The sequence below is a fragment of the Schistocerca nitens genome, chromosome 10 (assembly GCF_023898315.1).
Source record: "Schistocerca nitens isolate TAMUIC-IGC-003100 chromosome 10, iqSchNite1.1, whole genome shotgun sequence".
NCBI lineage: Eukaryota > Metazoa > Arthropoda > Insecta > Orthoptera > Acrididae > Schistocerca > Schistocerca nitens.
In genome coordinates, this window is record NC_064623.1 from 233070795 (window position 1) to 233095072 (window position 24278).

General features: G+C 44.4%; 1 protein-coding gene across 1 annotated transcript in view; it reads left to right on the forward strand.

The window, feature by feature from the left end:
* LOC126210440 (uncharacterized) overlaps positions 1 to 24278 on the forward strand; it is a 77804-nt gene that overhangs the window by 37468 nt on the left and 16058 nt on the right. Inside the window, exon 5 of the mRNA XM_049939672.1 lies at positions 18288 to 18414. Within this exon, the coding sequence (XP_049795629.1) occupies positions 18288 to 18414 (127 nt within the window). The remainder of the gene's footprint in view (positions 1 to 18287; positions 18415 to 24278) is intronic.

Here is a 24278-nt window from a genome sequence, read left to right on the forward strand (position 1 = left end):
GAGCAGAGCGAGCTTTTCGAAAAAAAAAAAATGGCTCTGAGCACTATGGGACTTAACATCTGAGGTCATCAGTCCTCTAGAACTTAGGACTAAAAACCGAACTAACCTAAGGACATCACACATACCCATGCCGGAGACAGGATTCGAACCTACGACCGTAGCGGTCGCGCGGTTCCATGGCTTTTTGAGATACACCCCAATTAAGTGTGACTATTCTTTCCAGACCATTGTCCCAAAATGGTGGGAGTGGCGCAGAGGGAATCCTAGTTGAGAATAAATGGGAGAGGACTTCCGGTTCCGGCATTTGCTTGTTAACTAAGGAAAACATGTTGAAAATCTAGGTCAGAACCGGGGACTGGGAAAATTTTACTTTATTTCTGTCTCAGACAAAAAATAAAAGATTGAGATTTTGTACGTATGTATGTGTGTGTGTGTGTGTGTGTGTGTGTGTGTGTGTGAGTGTGTGTGTGTGTGTGCGTGTGTGTATTAGTCAGTGAGAGCGCGGGTGTCTGCAGGTTGTGTTGATTGACCAAAAGGTAAATATTATTACGGAAGAGGAAGTAGGTGAAGATAAGATAGGAGATATGGCATTGCTGGAAGAGTTAGAACAGTGAAGACGTAAGTCAATACGTGGCCCCTGGAGTAGACGACAAGGGTCCTCACAATTATTGAGATCCTTGCGAGGGCATACCAAGACAAAACTGTTCCACCTGATATGCAAGAGATGTAAGACTGGCGAAAAACCATCAGCCCTCAGGAAGAATGTAATGTATCCATTCCCAGAACAGGTAGATGCTAACGGGTTTGAATATTACCAAACCATTAGTTCGAACCATCAGTTTATTCAGTCATGGGTTAAAAATACTGCCACAAATTATTTACATAAGACTGGAAGAAATGTTCAACAATGACCTCGAGCAAGATAATGACCTCGAGCAAGATCAGGTTAGGTCTCAGTGAAATGTGGTAACATGAGAGAGAACACTAATCCTACATCGTATCTCGGATTACAGATTGAAGGAAAGATACACCTAAGTTTGTAGCCTCTATTAGACAGGGGGTGACCAAGAATTCGGTTCACGGACTGTGCCCTAACTGTCATGCAGTAGCACTCAATCTGGCTGCACACTTCACTGCCATACCATACTGTTTGAGTGGGAGGAGGGGTAAACTGCCAGTGTGACGTACTTAGATGGCAATGCAGTCACACTGCAGACAACTTGCTTTCATATTTCTCAACAACATAGATCACAAATGAAACAGATTTTCAGTGTCATTTAATTATTTTTGGCACACTTAAGACATTGTAATTTTTATCCCATGTAAACTGTCAGCATACGAACGGATGCGGGAAATTTCACAGATTTTCGTATTCACGTTGTTACGTAATCGTGAGTTGTTTAGTTTTATAATCGTAAAAAGGTTACCTTCCATTAGGAATGTGGGTGCACCCAACGGCTGTGATGTGACTTTCAAATGATAGAACACAGCAACAGCAATCAGTTGTCCTTTTCTTTCAGGTTTTATTATGCAAATCTACATTTGTAGTCTTGAACGAACTGTGACAGGAGCCCGAACAACAGGAGACTGACGTAGTAAAATGGTTCAAATGGCTCTGAGCACTATGGGACTCAACTGCTGTGGTCATAAGTCCCCCAGAACTTAGAACTACTTAAACCTAACTAACCTAAGGACATCACACACATCCATGCCCGAGGCAGGATTCGAACCTGCGACCGTAGCAGTCGCACGGTTCCGGACTGCGCGCCTAGAACCGCGAGACCACCGCGGCCGGCACTGACGTAGTAGGACATGCATTGATACTATGAAATAGTCCTTTGATAATGGCTAGACACTAGCCGAAATCTAGGTTTGCCTAACAGAATCTGAAAGAAAAGGACGACCGATTGCTGTGCCCAAGCATTTGAAAATTGTATAAAGGCCTTTCACACACATCTGTTCATCGAAATATTTTAGCACTTTTGCAACCACATTATGGAGACGTGGAAACTCTGAGGAGAACAGTGTAGATGTCCTGTACAATTTTAACGCGAAAGCATTTGTGTGTAGATGAGAAGTACAATGCAGATGAGTCAGTTCCATCTGCATATGCACAGTCGCACTTTCAACTGAATCAGCAAACAGCCTCGAAACCAGCCCGGAAACAGATGTGAAATTGGCAGCTTCTTCAAAACGTTAAGAAAACTATCCTCGTGATTCTTTCAAGGCCACAATGAATTCTTCAGACCTCCCGTTTTCTTTAACAGTAGTGTGCTTGGGCAACTAGACAGTGTTTCTTCTCACAATTCGACCCTTCTACAATGTTCAAATGGTGTGAATTCCTAAGGGACCGCCCGCATCTCGTGGTCGTGCGGTAGTGTTCTCGCTTCCCACGCCCGGGTTCCCGGGTTCGATTCCCGGCGGGGTCAGGGATTTTCTCTGCCTCGTGATGGCTGGGTGTTGTGTGTTGTCCTTAGGTTAGTTAGGTTTAAGTAGTTCTAAGTTCTAGGGGACTCATGACCAAAGATGTTAAGTCCCATAGTGCTCAGAGCCATTTGAACCTAAGGGACCAAACTGCTGAGTCATCGGTCCCTAGACTTACACACTACGTAACTAACTTAAACTAACCTGTGCTAAGAACAACACACACACCCATGCCCGAGGGAGGATTCCAACCGCCGGTGGGAGGGATCGCGCAATCCGTGACATGGCGCCTCAAATCACGCGGCCACTCCGCGCGGCTTTGTATATTGTGATTTTTTAAAAAAATAAATCCCCATCGTATCAGTGGTTCTCGTCTTGCAGTGTCTTACTGAGGACAGTGGACAGTCTGGTCCACTTAAAATGCAAGGGGTGCAACGCATTACGGATTTTCTAATTTTCGTTTCTGTACTCGATTTTCCTTCATAAAACCAACAATAGCGGATGTTAAATCCAAAAATCGTTCCAGACATTAACCAACGTTATTAGCAGTAATACGAGTCCTGTCTAAAAAGTATCCGACCTTTGGCCAGAAAAAAATATTTCGAGTACCTGGCGGGGTTGGGAACCTTAATCCCTTTCAAAGTAGGCCCCTAGTGCTTGCACACACTTAGGTCACCGATCCTTCCACTGCGGGAAACACCTCTTAAAGTCTTCTTTTGGAATGGTGTTCAGCTTCGTCATCGTGTTTCGCATTCTCTCTTCTCTACTCTCAAAACGGGATCCTTTCCGTGGCGTCTTCAATTTTGGAAACAACCATAAGTCGCAAGAAGCCATGTCTGGAGAGTAGGGAGGTTGGTGAACGGCTGTAATTCCATGTTTGGCCAAGAAATTTTGGATCAAGTGGGATGAATGTGCGGGAGCGTTGTCCTGGTGCAGCTGCCAGTTTTTCGCCGTCCACATGCCTGGTCTTTTGCGCCAAACTGCGTCACGGAGTCGCCGGAGGACATCTTGATAGTACTCCTTTGTCACTGTTTATCCTTCCGGTGCGTATTCGTGATGCACAATTCCACGGACATCAAAGAAGACAGTCAGCATCACCTCGATTTTGCTTCGCACCTGCCGCACTTTCTTCGGCCTTGGAGACTCGAGATGCTTCCATTGCGACGGCTGTCTTTTCTGTTTCTGAGTCGTACCCGTATACCGACGACTCATCTCCAGTTATCACGGCGTTCAGAAACCGAGGATAAGTGTTGGTGGTGTCCAGAAGGTCATATGCAAGATCAGAATGGAGGTCTTTTTGTTCCGGCGACAACAACTAGGGCAAAAATTTTTCAGCCACTCTGTGCATGTTCAAAGCATCACGCAAAATTGCATGTGCAGAAACTTTACTCACTCTAACCTCTCGGGCAATCTCGCATATGGTCAAATGACCATCTGCCAGCACCAAATTTTGCACCCTCTCAACAACAGCTGCACTCCGAGCAATTTGGGCCCCCCATAACGCTGGTTACTTTCCGCTGATGTGGGGCCATTTTCGAATCAGTTGAACCACCCTTTAATTTGTGTTACACCCATCGTATCTTCTCCAAACACCTGCTGAACCTTACGAATTGTTTCGCTTTGAGAATCACCAAACCTGGCAAAATTTGATGCAGTACCTTTGCTCAACACGTTCAGTCATCTTGAAGGAATCGGTAATCCGACGAACGCGTTGTGTAGCACCTCACTCAGCGACCGACAGGCAGCGACTGACGCGCTGGAAGGCGGGGACAAAATTCACGCATGCGCATAAAGGTTTACTGTGTACAGTGGCGCCGCGCTATCGTATCTATCTTGCGCGGGAAAATCAAAGGTCGGATACTTTTTAGGCAGGCCTCGTATATATAGTCAAAATTTCAAACTCAAAAGTTTGGTTCCGTTACAAGTGGCAGTAGGTTAATGCTTGCGAATCCACGTTATTCCAGAATGATATTTTCTCTCTGCAGCGGAGTGTGCGCTGATATGAAACTTCCTGGCAGATTAAAACTGTGTGCCCGACCGAGACTCGAACTCGGGACCTTTGCCTTTCGCTGGCAAGTGCTCTACCATCTGAGCTACCGAAGCACGAATCACGCCCGGTCCTCACAGCTCTACTTGTGCCAGTATCTCGTCTCTTACCTTCCACACTTTACAGAAGCTCTCTCTCGGTCGGGCACACAGTTTTAATCTGCCAAGAAGTTTCACGTTATTATTCGTACTATCAATTCCTGCACATTCTCCATGCCTGCACATTTAGCGCAAAGTGCTTCTCGACGAGCCCCATCTGTCTATCGTAATTTTTTACTCTTTCATCATCAACTAAATCTTTAAACACGTTCTGCATGAAGTTGAAATGTCGTTTCATAGCAGATTAGAGGTACTGTCGATTATGCAATTGCATAATTGATATTGAGAATGTTTAGCCCTCTCTTCTGTCCCATTAATTTTTGAGGGCTTCTCACGATAGACCACTACAGTGCCTCTTTTTGTGCAGAGCCACTAGATCTGCATCTCCAGTTGAAACGACAGACCTGGACCCTGGACGCCTCCACGCGCTCATCGCCCACTCACGGACAGACCAGCTCAGCGGACGGGTCGGCAGACCGAGCAAATGTGAGACAGGCAGAGCCTCGGTCCCCACGTGACCTACAGTACACATAGGGCTCCCAGTCCTTTGTTAGACAAAGAACTTGACTGCATTGACTGGAATACATTCTTTGATATTCTCACCGCAGCAGAGATAATAATATAAAGGGATAGAAAAGTTGTCTACACGTTCCACAGACATCAAACGGCTGTTATAAGCGCCGAAAGAGATCAAGAGGAATCGGTAGTTGAGATCGGAATGAGGTGTAGCTGCAGCATATCTGTACACTGAGCAAGGAATAAGGGAAACTAACAGGAAATTCGAAAAAGGAATAAAATTTCTGGAAGAAGGTATAAAAACTCTGAGGCTGATGATGACACTGCAGTTCTGTCTGAGACGACAAATGACTTGGAGGATCAGCTGACTCCAGCAGATGTCTTGCATAGTGGTTATAAGGGGAACATCAACAAATGTAAAACGGGGGTAGTCGAGCTGAATCCAGCAATGCTGGTTGAATTAGATTAGGAAATCAAACACCAAAAGTAGTTTATGAATTTTGCTACTTACGCAGCAACATAACTGAGGCTGGCTGAAGTAGAAAGGACATAACATATGAAATTGTCGATAGCAAGGGAAGTATTTCAAGAAAAGAGAAATTTTTTAACACAGAAGATAAATTTAAGTGGTGTGAAGTCTTTTCTGAAAGTATTTGGTTGGAGTGAACCTTTATATCAAGGTCGTATGTCATCGATGAACAGGTAAGAATAGAATAGCAACTTTTTCAAAATGTGATGCGACAGAAGAATGTTTAAGATATGATCAGTAGATGGGTTGCGTTATTGAATCTAAATGGGGAGGAAAGAAATTTATGGGACAACTTGACTAAAATTGAGGGCTGGTTTGTAGGACACTTCCTGAGGCACCAACAATAATAAATTTGTGAATGGGGGCAGGTATGATGCCGGGGGTGTGTGGGGGGAGGGGGCGGGGGCGGGTGGGGGGGGGGGAAGGGATTAGATGAGGTAAATCAAAGCTTGAGTACAGCAAACATCTGTAGATATGTGGAGACGAAGATACTTACACGAGACAGGCTAGTATGGAGAGCTGCATCAAACGACGTTTCAGACTGAGTCCGACAACAACAACAGCAGCAGCATAGAGACCGCGCAAGCGGACGCAGCTAACTGACGAGTAAGTTGGTGTTTCCGACTAATGCACTCCGTCCGGATATCTCCAGAATATGCGATCAGTAAACGGAAAAAAACGCTCATTTAACAGAAGACAGTGAAGCGACTTCCGCACTCTCTACGCCGTTATACGTTGCGTCTGCTTTATCTCTCAGAATATTACTGAGTCTGTAATCAGAAGATAAATTACATTTTCATACGCCGACGGAAAAAATTTAGAGTAATGAAATTTGGGCAATACATTTGTCCAGGTAACATATTGCAAGATCACAAGTTAGTGTAAGTACGAAGTAAGCTATTGCACTTGTGAAATGTTGGTACATTAATAACCGGTCTACCATCCAGAATGTTGAATGTAAGCATGCCAACGTGAATACATTGTGCTATACAGGCGCCAGATATCAGTCTGAGGGTTGGAGTCCCATGCCTGTTGCGTCTGGTCGGCCAGTACAGTGACGGATAATGCTGGCTGTCGATGACGTTGGAGTTGTAGTCCGACAATGTCCCATACGTGCTCGATTCGACAGATCTGGCGATCGAGCGGGCCACAAACCCTTGGAAAGAGTTGTTGTTGTTGTTGTTGTGGTCTTCAATCCTGAGACTGGTTTGATGCAGCTCTCCATGCTACTCTATCCTGTGCAAGCTTCTTCATCTCCCAGTACCTACTGCAACCTACATCCTTTTGAATCTGCTTAGTGTATTCATCTCTTGGTCTCCCTCTACGATTTTTACCCTTCACGCTGCCCTCCAATACTAAATTGGTGATCCCTTGATGCCTCAGAACATGTCCTACCAACCGATCCCTTCTTCTAGTCAAGTTGTGCCACAAACTTCTGTTCTCCCCAATCCTATTCAATACCTCCTCATTAGTTACGTGATCTACCCATCTAATCTTCAGCATTCTTCTGTAGCACCACATTTCGAAAGCTTCTCTTCTTTTCTTGTCCAAACTATTAATCGTCCATGTTTCACTTTCATACATGGATACACTCCATACAAATACTTTCAGAAATGACTTCCTAACACTTAAATCTATACTTGATGTTAACAAATTTCTCTTCTTCAGAAACGCTTTCCTTGCCATTGCCAGTCTACATTTTATATCCTCTCTACTTCGACCATCATCAGTTATTTTGCTCCCCAGATAGCAAAACTCCTTCACTAGTTTAAGTGTCTCATTTTCTAATTTGATTCCCTCATCAGCACCCGACTTAATTCGACTACATTCCATTATCCTCGTTTTGCTTTTGTTGATGTTCATCTTATATCCTCCTTTCAAGACACTGTCCATTCCGTTCAACTGCTCTTCCAAGTCCTTTGCTCCTCTCTGAGAGAATTACAATGTCATCGGCAAACCTCAAAGTTTTTATTTCTTCTCCATGGATTTTAATACCTACTCCGAATTTTTCTTTTGTTTCCTTTACTGCTTGCTGAATATACAGATTGAATAACATCGGGGAAAGGGTACAACCCTGTCTCATTCCCTTCGGAAAGAGTATTAATCGTAAAACATCTAGGAGTAACTATTTGGAGCGACCTTCAGTGGAATGACCATATAAAACAAATAGTGGGAAAGCAGAGGCCAGACTCAGATTCATAGGAAGAATCTTAAGGAAATTTAACTCATCCACGAAGTTAATGGCTTATAAGGCGCTTGTTCGACTGACTCTTGAGTATTGTTCATCTATCTAGGATACCTACCAGACGGGACTGATAGAAGAGATAGAGAAGATCCAACGAAGCGCGGCACTTTTCCTCACGAGATCATTACGGAGATGCTCAATAAATTTGATTGGCAGACGTTACAAGAGCGGCGTTGTGCATCACAGAGAGATTTACCATCGACATTTCAAGAGAGCACTTTAGCCGCCAGGGTAGCTGAGAGCAGTAGCGCGTTGCTTCCTGGACTCGGGTAGGCACGCCGGCCCCGGATCGAATCTGCCTGGCGGATTAACGAGGGCCAGTGTGCCGGCCAGGCTGGATGTGGTTTTTAGGCGGTTTTCTGCACCCCGATAGGTGAATACTGTGCTGGTCCCCACGTCTGCCTCAGTTACACGACTCGCAGACATCTGAACATATTCACACTATTCCATTGATTACACTAGACGCCGACAGATGGGGTACACTAATTCCCTCCCGGGGGTGTACGGGGTGGCAACAAAAGGGCATCTGGCCGCCCCTTAAAAATTAACATGCCACATCTGATTAACCAGCAGACCCCGCAAGTCGGTATAAATTCTTGGAAAGAGAGAGAGATTTCGAGAGAGCACTTTAAGGGAAGAGTCGGAAAACGTACTACTTCCCCCTACATACTTGTCGCGTAATGATCACGAGGAGAAAATACGAAAAAGTGGAGCCAACACAGAAGCTTACCGACAATCATTCTTCCCACCCACTATTCGCGGGTGGATTAGGGTTCGACAGCTGGGTTATTGGCACAAGAAGTACCCTCCGCCACACACCATTAAGTAGCTTGCAGAGTATGATGTAGATGTTGCAACAGTAGTATGTGAACGAGATGTATAATTTTGTAGTCAGGGTGCGCAGGACAGCCATGAGGGCGCTCCTGCTGTCATACGAAATCGCACCCCAGACCACAACTACAGTTGTAGGTCCAGTGTGTGCAGCTCACAGACATGTTGGCTGCAGGCGCCCAACTGGCGTCATTCTGACCGACACACGGCCATTACTGACGCAGAGGCAGAATTAGCTTTTATAGGAAACACAATACACCTCAACCCTGCCCTCTAATGAGCTCCCACCTGACACCAATGAAGTCGCTATCGGCGGTGGTTTGGGGTCAGGAGTGCAGACTACAGGGCGTCTGGATCGAAGCCGTCCTTCAAATAACCGATCTGTGACAGCTCATCTATATCTACATCTACGAGGGCTATTCGGAAAGTAAGGAACGATAGGCCGCGAAATGGAAAACACAGTGAAAACGAAAACTGTTTTATTTGCAACGGTTAGCAACACCTTCCAGCTACTTCTCTACACAGTCGCCGCTCAGACTTAGACATCTGTCATAGCGTTGTACCAACTTTTCAATTCCATCGTTATAGAAGACAGCTCCCAGTGCTTTTCGACGATTTTCTACTCTGGACTGCAGCTCGTTGTCTGTGTCAGTATATTATCTTCATAGTCAGCGGTTCACTTGAGCAGAGATGATCCTCAGGGGTAGCCAATTACAGGCTGTATTGTGGGTGATCAAACACTTCCCATCGAAAACGCTGCAGCAACATCTTCGTTGCCCCTGCAGAGAGCGGCCGAGAATTGTCGTGTAGAACGAACCGCGTGACAGTCATGTTATGTTGATTGCATACCTTCAGACGAAATCTTTCGCCAGGCGCTCATACGAGAGCAGTTCATTAAGTAATGCAACACATTTTTTTTCTCGGCCAATTTTGGTTGAAAAAACCGGAAATTTCTTGTGGAATATTTTCAAACATTCCCGCTTCGTCTCGTATAGTTTCATTGACTTCCGACAGGTGGCAGCGCTGTACGGAGCTGTTAAAATGGCGTCTGTAACGGATGTGCGTTGCAAACAACGGGCAGTGATCGAGTTTCTTTTGGCGGAAAACCAGGGCATCTCAGATATTCATAGGCGCTTGCAGAATGTCTACGGTGATCTGGCAGTGGACAAAAGCACGGTGAGTCGTTGGGCAAAGCGTGTGTCATCATCGCCGCAAGGTCAAGCAAGACTGATCTCCCGCGTGCGGGCCGGCTGTGCACAGCTGTGACTCCTGCAATGGCGGAGCGTGCGAACACACTCGTTCGAGATGATCGACGGATCACCATCAAACAACTCAGTGCTCAACTTGACATCTCTGTTGGTAGTGCTGTCACAATTGTTCACCAGTTGGGATATTCAAAGGTTTGTTCCCGCTGGGTTCCTCGTTGTCTAACCGAACACCATAAAGAGCAAAGGAGAACCATCTGTGCGGAATTGCTTGCTCGTCATGTGGCTGAGGGTGACAATTTCTTGTCAAAGATTGTTACAGGCGATGAAACATGGGTTCATCACTTCGAACCTGAAACAAAACGCCAATCAATGGAGTGGCGCCACACCCACTCCCCTACCAAGAAAAAGTTTAAAGCCATACCCTCAGCCGGTAAAGTCACGGTTACAGTCTTCTGGGACGCTGAAGGGGTTATTCTGTTCGATGTCCTTCCCCATGGTCAAACGATCAACTCTGAAGTGTATTGTGCTACTCTTCAGAAATTGAAGAAACGACTTCAGCGTGTTCGTAGGCACAAAAATCTGAACGAACTTCTCCTTCTTCATGACAACGCAAGGCCTCTCACAAGTCTTCGCACCCGAGAGGAGCTCACAAAACTTCAGTGAACTGTTCTTCCTCATGCACCCTACAGCCCCGATCTCGCACCGTCGGATTTCCATATGTTTGGCCCAATGAAGGACGCAATCCGTGGGAGGCACTACGCGGATGATGAAGAAGTTATTGATGCAGTACGACGTTGGCTCCGACATCGACCAGTGGAATGGTACCGTGCAGGCATACAGGCCCTCATTTCAAGGTGGCGTAAGGCCGTAGCATTGAATGGAGATTACGTTGAAAAATAGTGTTGTGTAGCTAAAAGATTGGGGAATAACCTGGTGTATTTCAATGCTGAATAACACAACCCCTGTTTCAGAAAAAAAATGTGTTGCATTACTTATTGAACTGCCCTCGTACTTGGCGGGAGGCGCTAATTTCTAACCATCTTTACGTTCTGACTGTGAGCTCAGAACTGAAAAGAGCGACATGATGCAATCGATGGGCATTCTAGACACAGTGCCCAACGCATCTGTGCAAAGCTTCATCAGATTTTCCCTGTATTTTCCATTTCGCGACCGATCGTTCCTTACTTTCCGAATAACTCTCGTACATCCACGTGACCGAGCGGTCTAAGGCGCTGCAGTCATGGAATGGGCGGATGGTCCCGGCGGAGGTTCGAGTCCTCCCTCGGGCATGGGTGTGTGTGTTTGTCCTTTGGATAATTTAGGTTAAGTAGTGTGTAAGCTTAGGGACTGATGACCTTAGCAGTTAAATCCCATAAGGTTTCACATCCACGTGATTACTCTGCTACTCACAATAAACTGCCTGGCAGAGGATTCAGTGTATTCAAATGGTTCAAATGGCTCTGAGCACTATGGGACTTAACATCTGAGGTCATCAGTCCCCTAGAACTTAGAACTACTTAAACCTAAGGACATCACACACATCCATACCCGAGGCAGGATTCGAACCTGCGACCGTGGCAGTCGCGCGGTTCCGGACTGAAGCGCCTAGAACCGCATGGCCACCGCCGCCGGCGATTCAGTGTACCACCTTCAAACTGTCTGTCTACCGTTCCACTCTCGAACGGCGCGCAGGAAAAACGAGTACTTAATTTTTTCTGTACGAGCCCTGATTTCTCTTATTTTATCGTGACGATCCTTTCTCCCTATGTAGGTGCCAACAGAACGGGTTCGCAATCGGAGGAGGAAACTTGTGGTTGAAATTTCATGAGTAGATCCCGTCGCAACGAAATACGCCTTTGTTTTAATGATTGCCACTCCAATTCACGTATCATGTCTGTGACACTATCTCCCCTATTTCGCGATAATACAAAAGGAGCTGCTCTTCTTTGTACTTTTTCGATGTCATCTGTCAGTCCCACCTGATGCGGATCCCACGCCGCACAGCAATACTCCAGAATAGGGGGACAACTGTGGTGTAAGCAGTCTTCAGTAGACCTGTTGCACCTTCTAAGTGTTCTGTCAATGAATAGCACTCTTTGGTTTGCTCTACCCTCAACATTACCTATGTGATCGTTGCAATTTATGTTATTTGTAATTGTAATCCCTAAGTACTTAGTTGAATATACAGCCTTCAGATTTGTGTGACTTAAAGCGTAATCGAAATTTAGCGGATTTCTTTTAGTACTCATGTGAATAACTTCACACTTTTCTTCATTCAGAGCCAACTGCCACTTTTCGCACCATACAGGTATCTAAATCATTTTGCAATTTCTTTTGGTCATCTCATGACTTTACAGGACAGTAATTGAGAACGTCATCTGCAAACAATCTGTGACGGTTACTCAGATTGTCTCCTATATCATTAGTATGGATCAGGAACAATAGAGGGCCTATAACACTTTCTTGAGGAACACCGGGTATTAGGAGTACTTCTGTTTCACTCGATGACTTTCCATCTGCTACTACGAACTGTGACCTTTCTGGGAGCAAATCACGAATACAGTCGCAGTTTGGTTAGAACACGCTTGTGTGGAACGGTGTCGAAAGACTTCTGGAAATCTAAAAATACGGAATCAATCTGACATCCCCTGTCAATAGCACTCATTACTTTATGAGTATAAAGAGCTAGTTGTGTTTCACAAGAACGATATTTTCTGAACGGCTGACTATGTGTCAATAAATCGTTTTCTTCGAGGTAATTCATAATGTTCGAATACAGTATACATTCCAAAACCCTACTGCAAATCGACGTTGGTGATATGGGCCCGTAATTCAGCAGATTACTCCTATTTCCCTTTTTGGATGTTGGTTCGACTTAAGCAATTTTCCAGTCTTTAGGTACGGATCTTTCTGTGAGCGAGCGGTTGTATATACGAGGGGCGTTCAGAAAGTAAGCTCCAATCGGTCGCGAAATGGAAACGACTATGAAAATCCGATAAAGCTTTGCACAGATGTGTTGGGTAGTGTCTCTAGGATAACCCCAGTTAGCATCACGTCGCTCTTCTCATTCCTGAGCTCGCAGTGAGTGCGTAAAGATGTCTAGAAAATAGTGTCTGCCGCCAAGTACGAGGGCCTGGTGAGAAATTTCGCCTGAAGCTATGCAGCTAACATTACATAACTGTCGTGCTGTTTCTTCTTCAAGACAATTCTCAGCCGCATTCTGCAGGGGCAATGAAGATGCTCCTGCATCGTTTTCAAATGGAAATGTGAGATTACCCACAATACAGTCCGCAATTGTCTCCCCCTGAGTTTCATCTCTGGTCACATGAACCGCTGTCTTTGAAGACAACATTTTGACACAGACAACGAGGTGTAGGCCAGCGTGGAGAATTGGCGGAAAGCACTGGCGGCTGCCTTCTATGATGAGGCTATTGAAAAGTTGGTACAACGCTATGACAAAAGTCTAAGTCAGAACGGCGACTACGTAGAGAAGTAGCTGAAAGGTGTAGCTAATTGTTACAAGTAAAACATTTCTGATGTTCACTGTGGTTTCAATTTGGCAATCAATCGGAGCTTACTTTCTGAACAGGCCTCGTAATTGATAAATATGGAGCTATTGTATCAGCATACTCGGAAAGGTACCTGACTGGTATATAATCTGAATCGGAGGCCCTGCTTTTATTAAGTGATTTAAGCAGCTTTGCTACACCGAGGATATCCTATGTTTCTCGTCTTGGCAGTTGTTCTTGAATGGAATTCAGGAATATTTACTTCGTCTTCTTTGGTGAAGGCGTTTCGGAAGACCGTGTTTAGTAACTCTGCTATAGTGACACTGTCATCAGTGACTTCACTGTTGTTATCACGCAATGAAGGTATTGTTTGGGTCTTGCTACTGGTGTGCTTTATGTATGACCAGAATCTCTTTGGATTTTTTGCCGGATTCCGATACAGAGTTTTGTTGTGCAAATTATCAAAAGCATCTCGCATTGATTTGTGCGTTATATTTCGAACTTCCGCAAAACTTTGCCAGTCTTGGGAATTTTGCGTACTTTTAAATTTTGCATGCGTCTTTCGTTGCTTCTGCAATAGCGATCTGACCCGTTTTGTGTACCATGGGGGGGTCAGTACCATCACTTATTGATTTACGTGGTGTACATCTCTCAGTTGCTGTCGATACTACCTCTTTGAAATCATTCCACATCTTTTCTACGCTTGCATGATCAGAACGGAAGGAGTGAAGACTGTCTCTTAAAAAGGATTGATTGGCGACCCCGTGGAGTGTTCTGTGCACCACGATCAAATAGTGGATAGAATTGGAAGGAGAATCAGCATTGGTTGTATCTTTTTTTTTTTTTTTTGTTTTATTATCCGCAAAATCGATTTGTGACCATCCTCAGTGCTCTAACATACAATTAAAATTGGTAGGCACTGGTATCAACAAGCTTAGAGCGATCACATAAACTTTCTAAGCTTGTTGATGCCAGTGCCTACCAATTTTAATTGTATATTACAGCACTGAGGATGGTCACTAAGTGACCGAAAATCGATTTTGCGGATAATAAAAAAAAATACGACCAATGCTGATCCTCCTTCCAATTCTATCTCAAAAAGGAGCAAGAGCATTGTGTTGCTGTGGCGCCGACTGCTCCTGCACGGGCGGTACGATGCGCCAGAGCGCTACGCTGAAGGCGGCGGTCTTTCCCGTCGGCAGTGCCTCCTGGTCGTTCGGAGTCCGGTCCTCTTGCGACCACACAGTGGCTCGTGTACAGTGGATACGTTTCCGCCAAATCTTTCTGCAGTGTCGCAGAAGGAACACCCAGTTTCTTGCAGTCTTACAACACGGCCTCGTTCAAACTCAGTGACCTGTTGATAATGGCATCTTTGTCGTCTCAAAGCTTTCAACAACCCACCATGCCCAATCTCAAGGGTAAATAACGCTCACGATCATTACAGTGTATATTTAAAGCAAACATGATTTGCATCCTCATAGCACCAGTGTTACGCGATTGGAATAGACATCATCGTTAAGATACAGAAACACGAAAACCAACTTTCATTTCTCTCACACAATTCATCCTTGGTGCTGGGATTTTTTTTTCCATCAGTGTTTGTCAAAACACAACCAAATGTGTTGTATTTTTCTTAAGTAAAAATGAAGAAAGGATCCACAAATTCTCCATTTTAGGCCTTATTGATAAGGACAAATGAGAATTTTTAAATTACTTGGATTTTAATGACAGTGGAAACATTTCCATACATTTTCTTACATCTTATGAAATATACGGGATAATTCAGCTGTCACTATCTGTGAGTTTATGCTAGCCACAACGCCTTCAAAAATTATAGCCCTACAGAAAAAATAATTTCACGAAATTTGGGTGCATAGATCCTGAGAAATCAGTACCCAGAACAACCACCTCTGACCGTAATAACGGCCTTGATACGCCTGGCTATTGAGTCAAACAGAGCTTGGATGGCGTGTACAGGTACAGCTGCCCATGCAGCTTCAACACAATATCACAGTTCATCAAGAGTAGTGACTGGCGTATTGTGAGGAGCCAGTTACTGGGCCACCATTGACCAGACGTTTTCAATTGGTGAGAGATCTGGAGAATGTGCTGGCCACGGCAGCAGTCGAACATGTTCTGTATCCAGAAAGGCCCGTACAGGACCTGCAACGTGCGGTCGTGCATTATCCTGCTGAAATGTAGGGTTTCGCAGGGCTCCAATGAAGGGTAGAGCCACGGGTCGTAACACATCTGAAATGAAACGTCCACCGTTCAAAGTGCCGTCAATGCGAACAAGAGGTGACCGAGACGTGTAACCAATGGCACCCCATACCATCACTCCGGATGATACGCCAGTATGGCGATGACGAATACACGCCTCCAATGTGCGTTCACCGCGATGTCACCAAACACGGATGCGAACATCCTGATGCTGTAAACAGAACCTGGATTCATCCGAAAGAATAACGTTTTGCCATTCGTGCACCCAGGTTCGTCGTTGAGGACACCATCGCAGGCGCTTCTGTCTGTGATGCAGCGTCAAGGGTAACCGCAGCCATGGTCTCCAAGCTGATAGTCCATGCTGCTAAAAACGTCGTCGAGCTGTTCGTGCCAATGGTTGTTGTTTTGCAAACGTCCCCATCTGTTGACTCAGGGATCGAGACGTGGCCATGCGGATAAGATGCCTGTCATCTCGACTGCTTCGACGAGCAAGTCACCGAAGTGGCGTCAAATCGAAAGACTTGCACCAGGCGAGCGGTCTACCCGACGGGAGGCCCTCGTGACACGCCATTATTATTATTATCTCGACTGCTAGTGATACGACGCCGTTGGGATCCAGTACGGCGTTCCGTGTTACCCTCTTGAACCCACCGATTCATATTCTGCTAACAGTCATTGGATCTCGACCAACGCGAGCAGCAATTACGCGATACGATAAACCACAATTGCGATAGGCTACAATCCGACGTGTATCAAAGTCGGAAACGTGATGGTACGCATTTATCCTCCTTACACGAGGCATCACAGCAACGTTTCACCAGGCAACGCCGGTCAACTGCTGTTTGTGTATGAGAAATCTGTTGGAAATTTTCCTCATGTCAGCACGTTGTAGGTGTCGCCACTGGCGCCAACCTTGTGTGGATGCTCTGAAAAGCTAATCATTAGCATATCACAGCATCTTCTTTCTCTCGGTTAAATTTCGCGTCTGTAGCACGTTATTTTCGTGGTGTAGCAATTTTAATGGCCAGTTGTGTGGTTAAATTTGTACTTCAATGCTCGTAGCTTTTAAATTGTTCAAGAAAAACGTACAAAAGGGACCTGTAAACGCCATTTCTTGAAGAACTCGAGAACTGTGCCCTCAGCAAAAACGTATCCCAGTACAAAATTGAACCACATTAAATTTCTTAAAAATATTTCATGTTCGTTTCCTTCTGTAGGACTAATAGTTTGTGCATAACGAACGAGGGAATAGGAAAATCTCGCGCCAACTTTTTGAAGGTGCTATGGGTTGCATAAACCACATATTTGGGCGGAGCTGAATTACCCTGCATGTTTCTTTGTTGTTGATTTATTTGTATTGTTGGTATTGATCACTAATTCTTGCATTGCGAGTTATTTTACTGCAAAAATATAGAACGACTCTTGCATTATCTTTTAATGTCTAATTTTCTGATCTAGTTCAATCAGCATCTCCTGATCTGTTTCTGTTGCACTACATTAGCCTTGTTTTGATTTTATTGAAGTTCATCTAACAACCTCTTTTGAAGGCACTGTCCATTCCGTTCAACTACTCTTCCAAGCCTTTTGCCATATCTGACGGGGTTACAATGTCATTTGCAAGCCCTAAACTTTTTACTTCCTACCCGTAAAACTGGACTTCCATTTCCAAATTCATCCGTTTTCATGTACTGCTAGCTCAACGTACATTTTGAACAGCATGGCAGCGAGGCTACATACCTTATCTTACTTCTCAACTACTGCTTCCTTTTCATTTCTTTCACTTTACAATTTCAAAGTCAAAGCTGTGGAAAGGTATCGCGAAATTTGGAAAAGCTATAACAATAAGTTTGCCTTTCTTCAGTCTACCTTCTAAGTTAAGTCGTGGAGTCAGTATAGTCTTGGGCGTCGCTACATTTCTCGGGAACTGAAATTGCTCTTACCCGAGGTCGGCTTCTACCAGTTCTTTCATTTTCTGTAAATAATTGGTGTTACTATTTTGCCACCGTGACCTAGTAAACTAATGGTTCGGTAATATTCACTCCTCCCTGCAACCCTCTTCCTTCGAATTGAAATTACAGCCTTCTTCTGTACGTCTGGGGGTATTTCGTCATTCTGATATATCTTGCATACAAAATGGAATAGTTTTGTCGTGGTTAACTCACCTAAGGATCTCAGTAATTCTGAGGAGACGTCGTCTACTCCAGCGGTCTTGCTTCGTCTCTCGAAGTATCGTATCTCTCATGTCATCTTCAATTCTTCCTCTTCTCTTTTCATAATATTGTCTTCCTTTTCGCCTTTCAGACTTCTCTTCTTGCTTCAGTACAGGCTCGCCGTCCGAGCTCTTAATATTCGTACAAAAAATGGTTCCAATGGCTCTGAGCACTATGGGACTTAACATCTGTGGTCATCAGTCCCCTAGAACTTAGAACTTCTTAAACCTAACTAACCTAAGGACATCACATACATCCATGCCCGAGGCAGGATTCGAACCTGCGACCGTAGCGGTCACGTGGTTCCAGACTGAAGCGCCTAGAACCGCACGGCCACACCGGCCGGCAATATTCGTACATACAATTCTCTTTTCTCCAAGTGTCTCTATGATTTTCCTACACGCTACGTTGTCACAGTTGCAACATTCTTTAAATTGTGTCGTTTTCCAGCTCAACTCTGACGGTCAGTACGACGCGGAGCTTTTCAAGGACCACATCAACCACTGTCCTGAACTGGACAACCAACCGCAGAAGAAGGCGGCTGCCATTGAAGTCGCCGACAGCTGCACTGGGAAAGGTGAGCACCACGTTTCATTCGCTCGTCCTTGATTCTTCATCAAAATATGTCGCACACCGTTCCTACCAGTGAACTGTTTCACAAATCTCTGCCATGTGCGCAAGCTATTTTACAATAATATTCTTGGTGAACCTAAACTGTGTGCTCGCAATGCTAAATAATCTGAATATCACAAGTTTTCTATCGTGGCCGCAAGCGGTGGCACACATGATACGTCGCGTGAAGTCTCCGTGCAAACTGTTAGGGCTGAAAATCAAGACCGCAGATCGCGTAGGGTTGGCACGCCGTGCTCATTCTCCCCCTTCTCTTCCATCCACTCCAGCGTGAGCGCTCATTTTCGCTTACAAAATTAGGTTTTAACATCCGGCCGATATCGAGGCACAGGCAGTTCCTTTTCAAAAGTAACTGTATTTCCAGTTCATGACGTGACAGACACACGAGATGCACTCGAACTCGAGGACTTTATTAAAGAAATACCTGAAGCAGCCGGAGTTGCCCAGATGTCCATTTATTCGAATTCTGTTACCACTGGCAAAAAGGGCATTCCTGGTCCATAGAAGTTGTAACCTCCCCACAGAATAAATAATACGAGGTGTGGCTAGAAAAAAACCGGACTAGTACTGGTGAAACAATAAAACGAATGCAATAAGGCTGAAAGTCGCGTGGCCTGTCACGTGACTCTCGCTCCGCCTACTGCTCGACTTTCATCTGCCTCCTGCACTCAGTCTGCCCGTGGCGTCTGTTTTAAGTAGTTGACGTTTTGTCTGTGCGTCGGAAAATGTTGAGTGTACAGAAAGAACAGCGTGTTAACATCAAATTTTGTTCCAAACTAGGAAAATCTGCAAGTGAAACGTTTGTAATGTTACAACAAGTGTACGGCGATGATTGTTTATCGCGAACACAAGTGTTTGAGTGGTTTAAACGATTTAAAGATGGCCGCGAAGACACCAGTGATGACACTCGCACTGGCAGACCATTGTCAGCAAAAACTGATGCAAACATTGAAAAAATCGGTAAACTTGTTCGACAAGATCGCCGTTTAACAATCAGAGCAGTGTCTGAGTTAACAGGAGTTGACAAGGAAAGTGTTAGGCAGATTCTTCATGAAAGTTTCAACATGAACAAAGTGTGTTCAAAAATGGTTCCAAAGTGTCTCACAATTGAACAGAAGGAACGCCGAAGAATGATTTGTTCTGACATCCTGGAAAACATTGAAAGTGATCCCACCTTCTTACAAAATGTTATTACTTGCGATGAATCGTGGTTTTTTACTTACGATCCCGAAACTAAACGCCAATCGATGCATCGGAAAACTCCTGGTTCTCCACGACAACAAAAAGCACGAATGTCAAAATCGAAATTCAAGGCAATGATGATTGTTTTTTTTTTTGACATCAAAGGGATTGTGCACATTGATTGGGTACCAGAGGGACAAACAGTGAATCAGCATTACTACATTAGCGTCCTGGCTACACTACGTGAGCGAGTACGGAGAAAACGGAACGATTTGTGGAGAAAAAAGTCGTGGATCCTTCACCAAGACAATGCCCCAGCTCACAGTGCGTTGTCAGGGAAGAGGTTTTTGGCAAAACACAACATTCCCATCTTAGATCATCCACCCTACTCACCTGATTTGGCCCCCTGTGACTTTTTTCTTTTCCCTACAGTCAAGTCAGCTTTGAAAGGAACTAGATTTGAGACTGTTGAAGCAGTAAAAGAAAAAGCGACGGAAGTAATGTATGGACTTACCGAAAATGATCTGCAGCATTGCTATGAACAGTGGAAAATTCGTATGGAGCGGTGTAGAGACCGAGGAGGAGAGTACATTGAAGGAGATAACATGAAATTGTAAATAATTGTAAATAAATGTTTTTTCCAGCATCAGTCCGGTTTTTTTCTAGCCGCACCTCGTATTTATAATAACTTCCCAACAGCAAAAAATATAATTATAGCATTGACATTTAGTGTAACCTCGCCACAAAAGAAATTCCGTAACCTCGCAACAGTAAAAACAATATAATTATTTATTTCATTCACGTTCAACTTAACCTTCCAACAGTTTATTATTCCGTAACATAGGAATAATAAAAATGTGGCTCACTTATAACCGTTCAATAATTGACTGTGAATTTAAACTGGTAAATTTTGGACGTCACCAGTGCTGCGTCATGGCCCTTAAAGATCATTCTGAACAAATTGAAAATCCTTACCTCAATAGGGTCGCCGGATAAAGCATATATATATCAGCTCCTATAAGAAATTGTTCTGGCACAGCCGAGTGCAACGCTGGCCGATAGATTTGTCGTGTATAAAAGGAAACAACTGATTTTTCTTTAAAATGATCGGGATGACCATGGCTTGGAGAAATTAGTAAATTCTTTAAATTGAGGTGAATGATTATCAAAAGTTAATTTTTTTATAAGAAAGATTATTATTAAAGCATTTACATGGGACTTGATATAACAATACTACATATGCACGAGGCTGCTTTTACCTTATACTACAATGCTCACGCCCCGCCATCGCTCCCCACGACCGGCCCAGCCAACTCCACACACACGACTGCTAGCTACTACTTACTCCTACTGCTACACACTTCCTACTGCTGACAACACTGCTCTCTGGTCTGAGATTCTCTTATAGCTTACGTATCACAGGCAGCGCGTGAGCAATCCATCGAAATTACATCTGCTCGAGTGTGCTAGCAACAGATTCCTTAATCGTGGACCTCTTACAAAGTCTACTAGTATCAAACAAAGACCTTACTTTGAGGAAGAAATTTTCGAGAATACACGTTTAGAGCACAGCATTTTATGGTAGTGAAACGTGAACTATGGAAAAACGAGAAGAGAATTGAAGCACTTGAAATTGTTGCTGCAGACTTATAATGAAAATTAGGTGGACTGATAAGGTAAGCAATGAGAAGGTTGTACACAGAATCGGTGAGGAAAGGAGCATCCGGAAAATACTGACAAGAAGGATGGACAGGAGAGTAGGGCATCAGTTAAGACCTCAGGAAGTTACTTCCATTGTACTAGAGGGAGCTGTAGATGGTAGAACCTGTAGAGGAAAATAGAGGTAGGAATACATCCAGCAAATAATTGAGGACTTAGGTTGCAAGTGCTATTCTGAAATGAAGGGGTTGGCCAGGAGAGGAATTCATGGCGAGCCGTATCAAGGCATTCAAAAGACTGCTGAGTCACAACAAAAGGCTTCTAGCTCGTCCTTTCCCCTCTCTCTCTGCCAACATCCTTTTCCCTCATCCGTGTCCTTCTCTCCCTCTCATTGCCCACCTGTTTCGCCCCACGCCATTTCTATCCTTCTCAACCTGCCTGTTTGTGTCCGACTGAAACTCAACCCCTACTCTCTCTCTCTCTTTCCATCTGGTTCTCCCCCTCCCCCTGTCCATTTGCTCCTTCCGCCTCTGTCCATCCCCTTCTGTCCATCCCCTCCTCTCCCATCCAGGTCTATATCCTCTTCTCCCACTTATCTCCTCTCCCCATCTATATCCTTCCCCCCTATTTCTGTCCATCTCCTCTGTGGTGTACGTAGTTCTGTGTAGTCAGCGCGTACACAACTTTCCCACCAGAGCGCGCCCCGCTAAGCACTACGACATGGTGCTGCCATAGAGACGGACCAAATTCTGCTTCCGCCGATCCGCGTATTAATATGTAACACAGACAATGAGGACTGCTGCTAACGCAGAACCTTTTCTCCTCGCGGATCACACTCACGCAGTGATACATGAATGCGCGAGGTACTGTAACGAGTGTACAGACCTCCGATTAGTCAGTCTGCATTTGTCGGTACCAGTCTGCATTTGCCTGCACCAGTCTGTACCAGTCTGCATTAGTCTGTACGAGTCTGTACGAGTTCTACCTTTGTCTGTACCAGTCTATAGTCAAGTTTCAGTCTGCGCCTAATAATATTACCATATTCCTGTACATAGCTATGAAGATAAATGTATAGACACTCTTGTCAAGTATCAGAGATATATGTGAGAATAACATTAAAGTACCAATACCAAAGGAACTTCAGATTGTCAATTGTAAATACTATCCAGAACCAAGTTAAGTAATTTTTATGCTTGTTATTATTTTAATAAATTGTGTGAAAATTAATCAAGTTCTGTTTAAAGTTGGTCACCGTCAATCTGCTACTCGAAGCATGCAGGTGGCATTTCTATCGTCTGACCTAATGGCAGCAGATAAACACGCCACGATAAGACCACGAGACATATTGCTGACACTCGCCTACTTCGTTAGAGCGACAAGTCAAATAATCTGATGGTGTGTGTACTGAAGGTCTTACAGTACGCACACCACATCCTCCTACCCCCTTCTCTCTGTCCATATCCTTTCCCCTTCTTTCTGTCCATCTCATCCTCCCCCATATCTGTTTTCATATCCTCCTTTCCACATCTCCGCTTATCACTTCCTCCCCAACTTCTCCCTCCTCATTACCACCCAAACCATAATAAGAAGTTGCTGTTTGTTACCGCTGCAGTATTTCTTCCCAGATAGTAAGTTATGTCTGTACTGATGTTGGTTGAAATGTAACCAGGAGCTTAGAAGGAGTGTTTTGCCCGTGGTTTTGCCTGCATATTCACGTGTCATAAACATTTCACATGTACAATGTGACCAGAAATAGTCTCAGTATTTTGTAGCAGTGGTGCTGAGCATGTTGTGTTGAGACATAACTGTTAAGAAAAAATTCGGTAACTTGCACCATTTCCGGGTTAATTGGCATTGAAGTTAGACACTCAGGCCGTCGTGCACGCAGATTCAAGAGGCCCACCAGATACAACTAGCGTCAGTTGTTCTCACAGCATAGATGATACCTCAAGAGACTGCTCAGCCTTTTGCTCTGGTTCGAGCCTTACTGCCGTCCCGTGGCCAATTTTTGTGTTGCTCTCTTGATCATGTTTAGGAAAGCAAACGAAGAACATGTTTGGCGACATCCTCTCTGACAGGCTGCTTAAACTGACACACTCAACGGCTTGGCTGGCTAACTGCAATATTATTTAACTCGGAAATGACGCAGTTATCGAATTTTTTCTCAACGATTATTTCTCGACACATTCTACGCTGCAACACCCTCACAAGCTTTTCGAGCTGTTTGTGACCACCCTGTATATGAAAGCCACTCTCGTAAACTGCTGTACAGTTATTAATTCCGTTTTTACTGATAGGTACACTGATTCCCGACGAAATTTGGTGTATATAATACGAGGGTAATTAAATAATTTAAGAGACAAATTGGTCTGGGAGAGAAAGGCGTTTATTTTTACAAAACAAAACTCCTCCTACTTTTCAACATAATCCCCTTGAACATTTATGCATTTGTTACAACGGGCTTCAAGCTTTTTTATTCCGGCTGCAAAGAACTCTTTATCTCGATGTTTGAACCAATTTCCCTCAAACTTTTTCACGTCCTCGTTGTACTGGAACCTCTTCACACGTAATGCCTCCTTCAGTGCACCAAAGAAATGTAAATCACTAGACTTAAGTCTGTACGGGAAATGAGGTAGTACTTCCCAGCCCATTTTGTCGATGGTTTCACGGGTTAGTTGACCAATATGAGGACTTGCGTTGTCTTGCTGGAGAACTATACCTCTCCTCTCAGATCCACGAAGTCTCTCTTCATTGTACGCTGCTCTTCGAGATAACTACAAAAACAGGCCCTTCACCATCCCAAAACACCGTCAGCGTGAGTGCTCCTGCTGATGCTTAGGTTCTGAATTTTTTCTTGACAGGTCAGTTGGTATGCTTCCACTCCATACTTTGTCTTTTTGATTCTGGTTCATAATAGTGAACCCAAGTTTCATCACAAGTTAAGACTTTATTAAGTGCTCACCTTCTCTT